General features: G+C 61.1%; 1 protein-coding gene across 11 annotated transcripts in view; it reads right to left on the reverse strand.

The window, feature by feature from the left end:
* Positions 1-2,545: 2,545 nt before the first annotated feature.
* The window catches only part of CDH4 (cadherin 4), a 568,752-nt gene continuing 557,093 nt past the window's right edge, over positions 2,546-14,204 (reverse strand). For all 11 annotated transcript variants that reach the window (XM_082360288.1, XM_082360286.1, XM_082360285.1 and 8 more), the window contains 7 exons: positions 13,951-14,204; positions 13,278-13,420; positions 10,895-11,128; positions 9,468-9,701; positions 9,093-9,232; positions 8,380-8,544; positions 2,546-6,564 (listed from right to left, as the gene is read on the reverse strand). In XM_082360288.1, coding sequence (XP_082216414.1) covers positions 6,358-6,564; positions 8,380-8,544; positions 9,093-9,232; positions 9,468-9,701; positions 10,895-11,128; positions 13,278-13,420; positions 13,951-14,204 — 1,377 coding nt within the window. In that variant the 3' untranslated portion in view covers positions 2,546-6,357. The remainder of the gene's footprint in view (positions 6,565-8,379; positions 8,545-9,092; positions 9,233-9,467; positions 9,702-10,894; positions 11,129-13,277; positions 13,421-13,950) is intronic.

The raw sequence follows: 14,204 nt of genomic DNA on the forward strand, positions 1-14,204 counted from the left end.
TGTGCCCCTTGGGCTCGGGGAGCGGTGGGATCACTTAACATGGTGGTGCCGGCACGTTCCTGGCAAACAGTGACTAGGTCAAACTGGCCCCGAAGTGGGCCGCCGCCGCCCTCTGTGGAGTGGGAGTCCCCACGTCCCATGCGTCTCGCTGTGAGACGCTGTGTTGGGGCGTCCGGCACGGCAGAGTAGTGATGACCGAGCCCTCCCTCACTTCCGCTGCCCAGAGGATGCGGAGGCGTGCCCAGGAGAGCCGAGAGTGCTCCTGGCTCTTGTGAGGCAGTGCCCAGCCTGAGATGATCAGTTAAAATCGGGCTCAGGGTGGAAGTTTATTTTTTTTTCCTTTGGTAAAAATGTTACTGAACTCAGGTCCAGCTGCTCGCTGTTTGGAGATCATGCTGGAGACGCAAGTGTTGGTAGAAATGGAAAACGGTGCTTTTAATCAGAAAACCAGCAATCTGGGGGAGAAGTCGTACTCAGGGTCCCCCTAAACCAACTCCCAAGATTCTGCTCAGCTGTGAAAGTTTTTTAAGGGAAAAGAGGAAGTAATGTCAGTTAATCATGGAGACTGGGGTCAGAGTCGCCGCCATTCCCCACTGTGTGCAGGATGGTCGACTCCTTGCGATCTTTTTTCAGATGCCGTCTCGTTCACACAGTTTGTTCGTGAGATTACTGAAGGGGAAGTTGGGGAAGAGAGCTGGTCGTCTGTTAGTTACTTATTCTTCATGTCTACTTCTTTGATCTACGGAGGGAAGCAACATGTTAAGCGAGGTATTGTGTGATCAAAAGATTTGAAAGGTGTGCTTGCGCCAGAGACGAGTAGAGCATAGGGGCGGCTGGTTTAAGGTTAGTGACAAGACAGAGGGACCTCTTGCAAAGAGCTGCTTACAGATCCCCACTTGGAACAGCATTCCATTTCTGTGGGATTAGGGGTGAAGGCCTGTCTTCTGTAACTTCTTCCTGCAGACACAGGTGCCGTATTCTCAGAGTGGAGGGTGTCGACATGGGTCTGTAGCACCTCTTTGCAGACAGTTTTAGTTGCCTGCTTACATATACGGGCAGAACGAGCTACACAAAGATATAGGTTAATATGAGTGATAATGTTAATCGCATTCTCTTGAGGCCAGTTCTTGGAACCGTGAGACAAGACTCAGTTGCCTCAAGCGCCACAGACTCAGTTCTGCTCAAGATGGAGGAGCTTATGTTGCGGCTGCACTCAGGTCATCGTGCAGCCAGCCTTTTCCTTCTGGTGGCAGTTACAGTATCAGTAAAATGGCTCAGGAATGTGCGTCAGCCCCTGAGTCTGTGACTCTTGGTTCTAATCATTAGCTTCTTGAGCCGCTCCTTTGTGACTCTGGGAGGCCTGGGAGACTTCAGCTTCTCTAGAAACAAGAGGCAGGGGAGGGCTTCCCTGGTGGCGCAGTGGTTAAGAATCTGCCTGCCAATGCGGGGGACACGGGTTCGAGCCCTGGTCTGGGAAGATCCCTCATGCTGCGGAGCAACTAAGCCCTTGCGCCACAACTACTGAGCCTGCGCTCTAGCCCTCTGCCGTGGAGCTGGGAGGGGGTGACCTTAAGCAGACTGTCCCCCCACCCCCCAGGTCCTGGCCCCGGGGGTCTGATTACAAGGAGCTGTGACTGCCTGTCCCAGGCCCACAGCAGTTGCCTAATTATGAATGTCATTAGCTGCTGGCACCCTCAAAATTAGCAAGTGCTAATCATGCCTGTAATTGTCAACTGCGCCTGCCTATAATTAACCATGTGAGTGACTTTTTGTTATGCACCTTGTTGTGGATGCAGATTCGAGCCCCAGGAGAGTCCTGGAAGTGGGTGGGGGCTGGGGGGAGCGGGGCTGGGAGCCTGGCCTGCAGGGTGGGTCCCTGGGGCTCTGGTCTGACTGCGCCACTTATTAGTGGGGTGAGCGGGGCGCCCCTCAGCCTTTCTGAGCTGTTCCCTGAGGCGGGCAGAGCCCCAGCGAGTCTGGCACTGAACCCGGGGGCTCCCCCTGTGCAGCTTTGTGACCAGGAAGGTGTGAGCCACCGCGGCTCAGACTCAGGCCAGCGGTCGAGGGCAGGCTGGGGCACGTGACCAGAGCTGCTGAGGACTGGACCCGCTGGCCCGTGGGTTTCCGGCTGGTGTCAGGGGTGGGCCTGCAGTCCCCGGAGGCGGGGAGGAGGCTGGGCCCTGAGAGAATCTGAGGGGCAGGAGAACCCTGAACTTGACCCAGGCTTCTCATGGTGGTTGGAAGGTGTATCGCCAAGGTAGGAGGGGGAACACACCTCGCTGAACGGTTTGTTAGCTTGGTTTAGACCTTCTAAGAACTTCGGCATATTTAGACATACGGCCCGTGGGCCTTCATTTGTGCGTGTCCCAGGGCCTCACAGGTGTGAGGAGTGGGCCTGGTCCTGTGGCTGTCTGTGCCCTCAGAGCCTGGGGTGGAGCCTGAGACAGAGCAGGTGCTCAGATCCCCCTCTCGACACCTCAGCCCCCGTGTTCATTCATCTGCTGCCCCTGAGCGGATGGGGCACTCAGAGAAAAACCAGCCAGGGTCAGGCGACCACTTAACAGGGGGACTTTATTTACTGCCCTGGAGCAGCGTGCCAGGGCCCCGAGCCCGCTCCCACACATGGCAACTCCGCGAAGCTGCTACTCAGTTTAGAGCCGAGACCGCCTGGCGCTAGAAAACACATTGAAAACATCAACGCTCTGCCCTTTTTTTTTTTTTCCTTTTTTTTTTTCTTTTTGGTACAAAATGATACAAACAACAATACAAAATAGTTGTGCTGTTGACGATTACAAAAAAAGTTGGAACGTTTGTCTAACTGCACAATGCTCAGAGATGCAGCGTGAATACATCAAACTCCAGTATCTTTCCCCAGAACAACCACAGTCATGCGGGCTGCTACACATTTCGTCCATTTTCAAAAAGAAACATGCAAAAAAAAAAAAAAAATCAGAATGGGAAAAGGAGAGAAAGGAAAAGCAAAACGCGTTCCAATTATACACAGAGGTTCCCCCCCGGGATCCCCTGCTTCGCGGGGGGCCTGTCTTATCTGCGCCACGTTGCCGGGAACTGTCTCTCAGGGTGCTCCGTAGCGGGGAGACTGGTTTGCTTTCTTGGTGTTACGCCTTTCAGCCTTGACAAAAATCGAGACTCCCCTCCCTGACTCTCCCCTTGGAGAGAACAAAGCCGTCATCTCAAAGGCCCGTATAGACGGTGCTCACAGTAGGGAAGGCCTGACGACTGCCGTTACCCTGACACTTTGGCGGCGAGAGGTCTGGCGCCCGGGATGTTCTGAAGGACACAGGAAAGGGAAGGCCAGCTGGGCCAGGGGTGGCGGGTGCTGAGGCCTGACGGGCATGGTGGCCCCGGGCTGGGGGTGCCCGCCGCCCGAGACCAGGGCGTTCTTGCCGGCGTCTCCTGTTCACAAGAACAGAAATTCCCTACAGGCGCTGAACCTGCCCGAGCGCTTCGCCAGCACCAAGTCCAGGCCTCCGCTGGCTGCGTCCTCTGATCTGGACCCGTCGTATCTACAAGCTACGAAAGAGGGACGTTTGACGCTGATTGTGTGTTTAGCTAATCCTAACTCGTTGGTTGGGACGGAGTTCTGGGAGGCATCTGGGAGGGGGTGGGGGCCTCCAGGGGCAGCTCTCCATCTGCCTGGAAGCAGGGATGGGTGTGAGAAGCACCCCCTCCGTTGACGTGTCCCCCCGCTGGCTGCTGCAGCCTCAGCCTGTGTGATGCAGGCGAGATGCAGGGGCCCTGGCAGTGATGAGGCGAGGGGCGGGGGGAAGAGAGCTGGAAGGGGGCAGTGAGACGGACTCTCCTGGGTGGGGGGAGGCAGGGCGCCTGGTGCCCCAAGGGGTCCGAGTCGCAGGCTGCGCCTGGCACACCCATCGTTGGGGTGAGCCCAGGGGACCAAGGAGGCCTCAGGATTCCAGTGGGGAGAGTTCACAGCTGTCTGGGCCCCCCACCATATTCACCCTTAGAACTTCAACTGGAGGATGAGCTTTCCAGAAACAAACAAAAACAAGGTTCCAGCTCACATCTCACCAACCCTGACACCACCAGCAATCCTGAATGGCCACACCTTCAGACACTGGGACAATCCTCATGGGCCGCCTGACCCCGAGCGATTTGCATAGCACGGCTTCACAGGGGGGCGTCCCCTCCCTTCGGCAGGCCACCCCGCCCGCCACGTCCGGGAGACGGCAGTCTGCGTAGGGGCATCGGCATGTGACACCGGTGACCACTGCCTCCGTCCACGCGTCACTCCCCAGCGGTCACGGACGGGGTCCGGATGGACGGAGCCCAGCACGGGCCTCCCTCAGGCCACAGGCCGGAGCCCAGCTCCCCAGCTCAGCTCAGCTCCGGGAGGGTGGATGGAGTTAGTGATGAGTTTGGTTTGGGGAAGAACCCTGACGTCCAGGGGGGACACACCCACGCGGATCGCGCACACACGTGCACACTCAAGCGCATCTTTGAGGCCGAGGCTGTTTAGAAAAGAGGAGGACCATGGCCCCGGGGCAGGCCGTGGGCTGGGGAGTGGATCAGAGACCCCCCGATGGAGAGCACGCGGAGCCTGTGGAACCCCTCCCCCGCCCCTCCCGAGGCCTCCCCTGGCCCCGGGAGCAGGTGTGAGGTGGGGCTCCGACACCAAGTCCTGCCCGCGGCCAGTGGCAGCCTAGGCCCCTCCCTGGGGAGCCCGAGAGCAGGCCAGGATCCCCCAGGAGGTGGCTCTCCTGCCGGCCTGAGGCGCCTTCACACCCAGAACGGCTGTCCCTGGGAGATGCTGGGCGAAGGGCTGCCCCAGCGCCTCTTCTCACGCAGCCGCGGACAGACACAGCAGGGGGCTCCCTGGCGGGGCCTCCGGACACAGCCCCTGTCGCTGCGCCGTGGAGCTGACTCTGGAGTGTGGCTTGGGAGTCAGACTGCCCCTCAGGAGGCACGGCCGGCTCTGAGAGCTGGAGCAGCTACCTGGCCCTGCAGCTGCGGGCCGCTGACGCGGGTGCAAAGGAAAGGAGACTGTTTCTGGCGGGTGTGGGACAGACGCACGTGTGGGACAGATGGCACAGCCAAGGCAGGGCTGTCCCGGCATTCGGAGCTGACCTTTGCCGTCCACATCGGCGCACGAGCATCAGAAAGTGGTCCAGAGGAGCAGGGCAGGGGAGGAGTCTGCCAGCGTCCGCCTGGTCGTCTCCGGCCGCCTGGTCGTCTCCCTCCGCCTGGTCGCCTCCGTCCGCCTGGTCGTCTCCCTCCGCCTGGTCGTCTCCGTCCGCCTGGAACCCCGGTGAGAATCAGGTCTCCTTGCAGCCCGCACAGCCCCGCCCGTGGCCAGATGCGTCCAGGGCCTCCGGGGGTTTGCACTGGTGAGGGTTCGCTGGGCCTCTGGCGGGGCCCTTGGGAGTCTGATCTAGACGGTGGAGGGCTCATGCCAGGGTTTGGTGGCATGCCGGCTGGTTTTGGTTGTGGTTTCCTGGGACACCGTACTCTCTTGGACCAAAGGCAGTGGGGACCTGGGTGGCATTCAGGGTCACGGTTGGCCCTGGGGGAGGCCTCATGATTGACTGGGGGGCCCTGGGGATGGCCAAGGGCAGAGATGGCGGAGCATCAGGGACAGCCCCTGGGAACCCCACCTGCCCAGCTATTTCCAGCGTCTGGGAGTCGGGGGCGGTGGACACTTCCGTGGAAGCCCAGTTGTACAGCGGGCCTCTGGTCCACTGGCTTGGCCTGCCCCAGGGGCACTCGCTGCTGCAGCAGCTGCAGGTGGGGCCTCCGGCCTCGGGGACCCCCAAGGGGCCCGGGAGACCCCAACTGTGCACAGCAAAGCGTGAGGACTCAGAAGGCTTATGGCGTTTGGACCCCAAATTGTTTTTGTCAATTTTGTCAAGCGTGTCACCCACTTTTTTTCTTGATAGAAGATCGGAAAAAAGGACACATTCTCCCCAGTTCCTTAATGCGTGCCTTCAGAGCTGGGACTGGCCGGGGTTGGGGGCGCTCAGGACGGGCTGGGGGGACTTGGTCTGTCCGCTTGCTCCTAGTTGCTCCTGAGTGTGAGGGAATCTGATACATGTACCGAAAGGCACTTGCATTTTCTTTTTAAACAGCGCTTCTGTCCTAAGAAATTCAGGTTCAGACCGTGCCTCTGCTCTCCTTAGTGCTGAGTCAGCTGCCGTGCTGGGGGCGGCCGCGGGCGGACAAGTGTTCATGCCAGACAGCTCGGTGCGGGGGGCGGGCGGGGACCCCGCACACACGGCCGAGTGGCGCGGCCGCGGGCGTCGGGAAGGCCCGCTGTCTCCTCCCGTCCGTCCGTCCGTCCGTCCGAGCGCTGTTCTCGTTCCGCCGGGGCGGGGGGGCTGCTTACTCCTCCTCGCCGCCTGCGTACAGGTCCGCCAGCTTCTTGAACCTGGGCCCCCAGTCGTTCAGGTAATCGTAGTCCTGGTTCCCGGAGCTGGACGAGCTCAGGGAGCTGACGGAGCCCGCGCTGGAGCCGCTGCCCTCGTAGTCGAAGACCAGCAGCGAGTCGTAGGGCGGCGCCGTGGGGTCGTTGTCGGCCGCCCGGAGTCCCTGGGGGCCGTGGAGACATGGGTTAGGGTGCGGGGCGGGGGCCGGAGGGGCGCCCAGGAGCGGAGCTGGGGAGGCAGGTTGGGGAGGCACAGTGATGGGGCCTTGTATGCAGTAGGTGCTCAATAAGTGCTCCTGCGTGTCAGGGAAAGGTGCCTCAGAGACCCGAGTAGGGGCGCGGTGTTTGCAGAATGAGCTGTGGAAGAGGCCTGGGGGCAGCGCACACAGCCAGGCGGAGGGCCGGCCGGGGCCTGTGCGAGAGGCCAGCCTCCACGAGTCCCTGGTGGTTGCCACAGGGCGGTGAACCCGGCGTGGGTGTCAGACACCTGAAGTTGTTACCGTAAGTGTGCGCGGGAACAAACAGGGATGTAGCAGGTGTGGCTGGAGTCAGGCCCCAGTGCCTGATGCTGGGACCCCTGGCCAGGCCACTTCCAGCACTCTGGCCACTGGCCAAGGGCGCCCCTGGGCAGCTCCCACCCGGGGACCGTGGGAGGGGTGGACACACTTCCCAGGGGGGTGGGACAGCTTGGAGGGTTCCCCGCCCCCCCGCCCCCCCCCCCCCCGGCTCCAGGGGTCTCCCTTAGGACGGCCCGGGGGCCCGTGCTGGTCACTGCCTAACCCTGCCCTGGTTAGGGAGGGGAGTACCTTTTCCAATATTCAGTACGGAATGGTCGGTCATTTCCATTTTTACTTTCCTCTAAGTTGTTTAAAAGTGGGCTTTTGATTGTCGATTGGGGAGGACGTAGTTTTTGGAGTTTTAAAAATTTTATTACACTGTAGATGGTAAGTGTTGTCTAAGCTGAATCGGCTTTTGGGCAGTCATAAAAATTTCATTTACGGCCTGAGACATGGTCTGTTTCGGGGAATGTTCTGAGAAATCTCTTTGTGTCTCTGCCGAACCACTCCCTGGGTTCTATTCCGTTTAAATAAATCCTTTTAAAGTCCGGTTCTGACGTAGGTGGAGAAAGAAGTGTCAGCCCCTCTCAAAGTACAGTCGTGTTAGAGACGGGGGGTAAATCCGCAGGGACGCACGCCGGCTACACGGGGCACGGAGGGCACCCCGTCTGTGGGAGCCACGCGGGCGCGGAGGTACTGGCTGCCCGGGGCGCAGCAGCTGGCGGGGAGAGCGTCTGGGGTGCAGCCACGTGCCCTGGCTCACGCTGTCCCTCGGCTTTACCGCACAGGAGGACGGGAGCACAGGTGGGAGGCCTGCTCTTGACGCCCTTGGACATGTCAGTTGGGCATCTTGGGCTAAGCTTCAAGAAGTGGGTCAGCTTTCCTTGCAAAGGGGATGATCAAAGGGACGCTGTTGGCTGGGACTTTGATGCTACATCGTCTCCAGACCCCAGGCGTCAGGATGGGTGACACGGGCGTGTGGTCAGGTGGCAGCTCTGGAATGACGCCCACCTCCCAGGCCGTCCCCAGTGCCCTGTGTGTATGTGGAGGGGGGAGGGGGCAGCCTGTGCGTCTGGTTATCGGGGTTGAGTGGACACTGCGGAGGCCTCTCCCAATCGCTGCAGACAGGAGTCTGGGGTCAGAGCCACCTCGCTGGTCCCCTTCCTGTTCTTGCCTGGACTGTGGCCTCAAGTTCCGACAGTCTTGCTAAGCCCTGTGTGTTTGTCCTCACCGGGGGCGGGGGCAGGTTAGTCCTTCTGCAGCGGGGATACTAAACCGAGGGGCTCCCCGCCGGCAGGAGCAGGGCCGGCGTGAACCCAGGTCTGGATCTGCCTGCTCAGCCCGACGCCGGGCCCCAGAGAAGTGGGCTTTTTCTTGTCTGTGTTAACAGGTTTGCGCCCCCGTCGCCGCTGGGCTACCCACCTCGCTGATGAAGTCCCCGATGTCTCCTGGGTGGGGCACCGCGGGCCTGGCCGGGTACCGGGGCTCGGCGCCCACCGGCCGCTCGTCCACCCGCCGCACCCCGGGGGCCTTGCTCAGCACGTGCTCCACGGCCTCCGGCTGCTGCAGCTGGCTGAGGTCGTAGTCCTGGGGCGCAGGGGAGTCAGGGAAGGCGGTCCGCGGGGATAACAGGCAGACACCCCAGATGAGTCCTGTTCTGTGACCGGGCCCTGAGCGTATCCACTGACCTATTCCGGGTCCCCCGGGGGCTCCCCCGTCCTAGTCCCTCACCTGGTCTCTCCTTCCTGAAATGCTCACCCCACCTCTGTGCATCCAAATCCTGCCCGTCCTCGAGGCACCTGTGGGGTCTGCGCCCCCTGCTGCCTTCCCCCTGGGGTCGACCCCCTCCCCCATCTGCTCAGCTGCCACCACATTCCTCATGTGTTCCCGGGAACAGCTGGACCTGAGGCTGCTGTTACGCCCACTTCACGGGGGGTGGTCGCTAAGCTTTAATGGGCTAAGGCTCGCCCTGAGTCCCCAGTGACCAACTGGGCAGCGCCCCAGGTCCACCCTCCCCGAGCCCGGGGTGCAGGGCTGAGGGCAGGAGGTCACGCGGGCCCCCCCCAGCGTGTGTGCTCCGCCAGGGCTGGGAGGGTGTCCCCACACGTCCCTGCTGCCCCGGCCGCGGGCCTCACCTGGTCCTCCTCGCCGCCCCCCTCCTCGTCGTACTTGAGGATGTTGTCACGGACGTCGTCCTCGGGGTCGATGAGCAGCTGCTTCGTGTGGCGCTCCTTCTCCCGCCGCCTCATCCACACGACGAACAGCAGGACCATGGCTGTGGGGCAGGGGGCACGCGTGAGCAGGTGCGCGTGTGTCTGCGTGTGTCTGCACGGGGGCATGCATGCGCGGGAAGGTGCGCACGCGTGGCCGCCAGCGCCTGTGTCCGTTATCGGGCGCCCGGTTGGGCGGGGCTTCTGGAAGTCTCCTGGCAGGTAGAGCGGGGCCAGGAGATGGGGCCGTGGGCAGACCTGGGCCCCTCCTCCCGTCACCCCAGGACCAGCTGCACTCACTGAGCAGGATGACGATGCAGATGAGGATGGCCACGATGGCGCCCGTGCCCAGCCCGGCTGCTGCCACCGCGCCCATGGTGCTGCAGTCGCCGTTCTCGTCGCACGGGCACACCTTGACTTTGATGATGGACGTGTTGGACAGGGGCGGGTTCCCCGAGTCCGTGACGATGATGGGGACGTCGTACACCCCGGCCTCCAGGTACAGGATGCGCAGGCTGAGCTGGGCGTAGTCACCTGGTGCGAGTGACGGGACGGGCTCCGCTCACTGAGCAGCCAGCCCTCCTTTCTGAGCGAGACTAACGAAGGCAAAGACTCGGCCCGATAGTGTGAACATCTAACACGCCTGTTTGGCTAAGACACGTGTAGACATGCGCACATGTGCGCGCACACACACTGCGTTATACCGTAAGGTTGAGACGTTGGCAATTCAAGAATAGAGCAGTTGGACTTCCCTGGTGGCGCAGTGGTTAAGAATCCGCCTGCCAATGCAGGGGACACGGGTTCGAGCCCTGGTGTGGGAAGATCCCACATGTCGCGGAGCAACTAAGCCCATGCACCACAACTACTGAGCCTGCGCTCTAGAGCCCGTGTGCTGCAACTACTGAGCCCACGTGCCACAACTACAGAAGCCCGTGCGCCTAGAGCCCGTGCTCCGCAACAAGAGAAGACACCGCAATTAGAGGCCCGCGCACCGCCACAAAGAGTAGCCCCCGCTCGCCACAACTAGAGAAAAGCCTGCGTGCAGCAACGAAGACCCAACACAGCCCAGGAAAAAAAAAAAAAAGAGGATTAGAGCAGTTACAACATGAAGAATGAAGAAATTATTTCCTTAATATACAAAGAGTTCTACCAAATCAATTAGAAAAAAACCCCATTTTCAAAGAAAAATAGGCAAGGACATTGAACAGATGATTCACAGAAGCAAAAAATGGCCAGTAAATAAATGAAACAATGTCCACTGGCAGTCAAAAAATACAAGTGGAAACTGATTTTGGCTAAAAGAATTGGAAAAATGCTTTTTAAAACAATATTCAGTATTGGTAAGGGCTTGGGGAACAAGCAAATGCTATCAGAACTTCAGAACTTGGATGCCCTTTCTACCAAGGCCACGGCTAGGAAAGTGCCCTCAGGAAATATGTTGGTTAGGGTCCGTCCCATCATTTGGTGACTGGCATAGGGAGTGGTCTGCAGTTATAGCCACTGGGATGGTCAAGGCTGAGCTTGTTAAAATGATGAGATTGGGGCCTGCCCTGGGGGCCTCCTTGGCAGCCGAGCCCTGGAGCAGGCAGGGGCCCCCACCCCACAGGAAGGGGCTGCGCGACCCTCCTGTGAAGGGGTGACGGGCCCCTGGGGGCCTGCGCCCTAGACTCAGTCTGATTTTCCCAGTGGCAGGGCTGCCAGTGGGCTGGTGCCCGAGGCAGGCTCACCGTTGAGGCGGGTGATGGTCCAGTTCTTCCGCACGCTCGCTGGAACGAAGGGCAGCTCGAAGACGTAGGGGCCGATGTTGGGGTCGACGTCCGCGTCGGCCGCTGTGATGTTGATGGTGTCCAGGCTGGGCTTCTCGCAGATCTGCGCCTCCTTGGGCAGCAGCTCAGGGGCGTTGTCATTGATGTCAATGAGATAGATTTGGAGGGTCCCGGTGCCGCTGGCCGGAGGGATCCCTGTGGGCCGGACACGGGTGATCACATGGGTCACTCCTGGGCTCCATGACCACAGACCCACGGTGTGCATGGGACGGACCCCCAGCCCCACCCGGGACGGACCCCCAGCCCCACCCGGGACGGACCCCCAGGCCCACCCGGGACGGACCCCAGCCCCACCCGGGACGGACCCCCAGCCCCACCCGGGACGGACCCCCAGCCCCACCCGGGACGGACCCCCAGCCCCACCCGGGACGGACCCCAGCCCCACCCGGGACGGACCCCCAGCCCCACCCGGGACGGACCCCCAGCCCCACCCAGGACAGACCCAGCCCCACCCAGGACAGACCCCAGCTGACCACAGCCCCACACGCACACTGACACTCTGCCGTATGACATACGCAGCTGCTCCGCTGCACACACACAGGAACTGCACACACACAGGAACTGCACGCACCTGTACACGTGTGGTCTGTCCCGTCCCCAAACCCCGCCAACGCCCAGCCCCTGCCTCGGCCCAGGCCCACAGTGGGGGTGGACCAGTGCTGAGTGGCCAGAGGTGGCCTGTCTGTCCTCTGTGTTCTGACCGTGGCCCTGCCCTTTGGTGGCAACTCTGACCCCGTCATTAACGACTGCGTTTCTTGGCTGAGGCAGGCGGAGCATGTAAAACATCCATCCCATAGTGCATCTCTGTGATCTCCCAGGCAATGCATCAGAGCACGTTTAAGGCGACCAGCTTGGTGCCTGATGTGACAGGTGGCCGATGACACAGCTCACAGTCAGGAGCAGCACGGACGGGTTCTATTAATGCGAGCGGGACTTGTGCTCCGTTTCCGGTGTCTTCCTCGTGCTTTCCACTGCTCCGGCCACCAATTCATTAAAATCACGTTCTAATCTCAGTGCTCTAGCTGCTGCTCAGAGCAGCTTTCCCCGACCAGGGCCTGGCACTCATCGTGGCTGGCTGAGGGGCTGGGCCTCTGTGGATCCCGGGGGGTGAGGGAGGTGGGCAGGAGGCTGCGGGATGGTCACCAGGTCCCAGCTTTCAGCTGCTGTTGACCAAACCTTTGTGCAGCGGCTACTCTAGCTCCTGAAGCTTTATTTATGCAGCTGATCCCAGAACCCACGTGGCACGGGCCTGGCATGGGGCCTCGGCATGTGCCCTTTCCTGACTCTGGGACTCCCCTCCCCGCCCCACCTTCCCCTGGCTTGTCCTGATCCCGCAGGTCCTGGGCCCACAGCAGGTCACTCGTAGCCAACAGTGCAGCAGGAGGCCCCGGTCACTCTCCCATCCTCCAGTTGGTTCTTTTCCAGCACCTCCCGTTCCCTGAAATTATCTGGCTGACTTGTTTCACACTCGTCTCCCTGGGGCAGAGACTGCTGAGTTGTCCCTCATAGCCATCTCCTCTTTGTTCCTTGATAAAAGAACCGAAGCCCCAAACTTCACCCGGGCTCATCAGTGCCCAACCAGAGACGACATGCCTCAGCACCCCTTGCAGCGAGATGCGGCTTCGTGACTGAGCTCTGGCCTTCGTGAGCGGCGAGTGGAAGTCTGCGGCTTCGTGACTGAGCTCTGGCCTTCGTGAGCGGTGAGTGGAAGTCTGCGGCTTCGTGACTGAGCTCTGGCCTTCGTGAGCGGCGAGTGGAAGTCCTTAGAAGGGCTGGGGTGTGCCCTTGACCTCCCCTCTTCTCCCGCTTGCCAGAACGTGGTCATGATGGCTGGAGCACCAGCAGCTGTTCTGGGCCATGCTGTAGCTTGCCAAAGACACGGGAGTGGCCAGAGTGAGCCTGCTTTCTCATACCTGACCCTGGGCTGCCTGCTTCCAGTCTTCTTTTATGTGGGAGAAAGTAAACCTCCATCCTGTTAAGATTGCTGTAATTAGTATGCAGCCAAACCTGGTTCAAGCTGACACACTGGCCTCTAGAATGTCACCCATGCAAAGGAGGAGGCTCTTGTCTGTTCTGCTCACTGATGGACAGTGCCTGGCACATGGCAGGAGCCCAGGGAGTCCTAACAGTGGTGGTAACACTGCCCAGCTCCCCTGGCGCCCACGCGAGAGCAAATGACCTGGGCGCCCGCGTCAGTGAACCACCAAGCCCAGGGCTTCGAATGGGCGAGGGCGAGGGCGAGGGCGGGCCCCCCGTCTCCCTGCCTCCCTGCCCCTGGGCGCACCGTTGTCAGCTGCCAGGAAGGTGGCCTCATAGACGTTGTTTTTGACGTAGAGAGACTCGCGGTCGAGGATGGCCGCCGTGCTGATCTGGCCGTTGGTGGCATTAATGTGCAGCCAGTTCGCTGGGTCCGACAGCTTTGAGTATCTGCGGGGGAGGGGGGGAGGGGTGAGGCGAGGGGCTGGGGGAGCCCCTCCTGGCCGCCCTCCTGCCGAGCTCACGCGGGGTGGGGGTGGGGGGGTCCTCCCACGCGGGACGGTGACAACAGCGGCTGGAAGTCTCCAAGGAGTACGGGCTATTTAACCTCACAAGGACCCTGGGAGGCAGATTCTCCCATCGCCCCCTTTACAGGCGGGGAGACGGCGGGGCAGAGGGGGCCGGTGACTCGCAAAATCATAAGCACGGGAGCGCCAAGCGGGGTCAGGACCCAGCCTGACTCCAGATGCGGCTGAACGTCCTTCAAGCTTTTCCCGCCGTCTTGTGTCAGGGCAGCCTGGCGGCCGGAGATGCCAGCTGCCCCGACGGCTTCCCTGCGTGGGGACACCACAAGTCGGGGATACCCCTAAGCACCCACCCGGGACTTTCTGGGTTGCAGGTTTCACTGGGCGTCCAGGACTCTTCTCTACGGAGGACGGGGCACCCCGTTCCCAGGGCCCGAGGGTGCTCTGTGGGCCCACCTCACGGCCTGCTGCATGAACCGGTCGGGGTCCACTGCCGAAAACGTGGTTAGCACGGTGCCGGTGGGCACGCCCTCCTCCAGGCGGATCAGCTTGTGGTTCGAGGGGAAGTAGGGGGCCTCATTGATGTCCATGACGGAGATGGTCACCCCCGCCGTCGACTGGAAGGACATCTGGATGCCGCTGGCCAGGGGCGCCTGGTTGGACACCATCACGGTCAGCATGAACGCTCTGTTCAGCTCATAGTCGACCGC

The sequence above is a fragment of the Balaenoptera borealis genome (genome assembly GCF_965194805.1).
Source record: "Balaenoptera borealis genome assembly, chromosome: 16".
Lineage (NCBI taxonomy): Eukaryota > Metazoa > Chordata > Mammalia > Artiodactyla > Balaenopteridae > Balaenoptera > Balaenoptera borealis.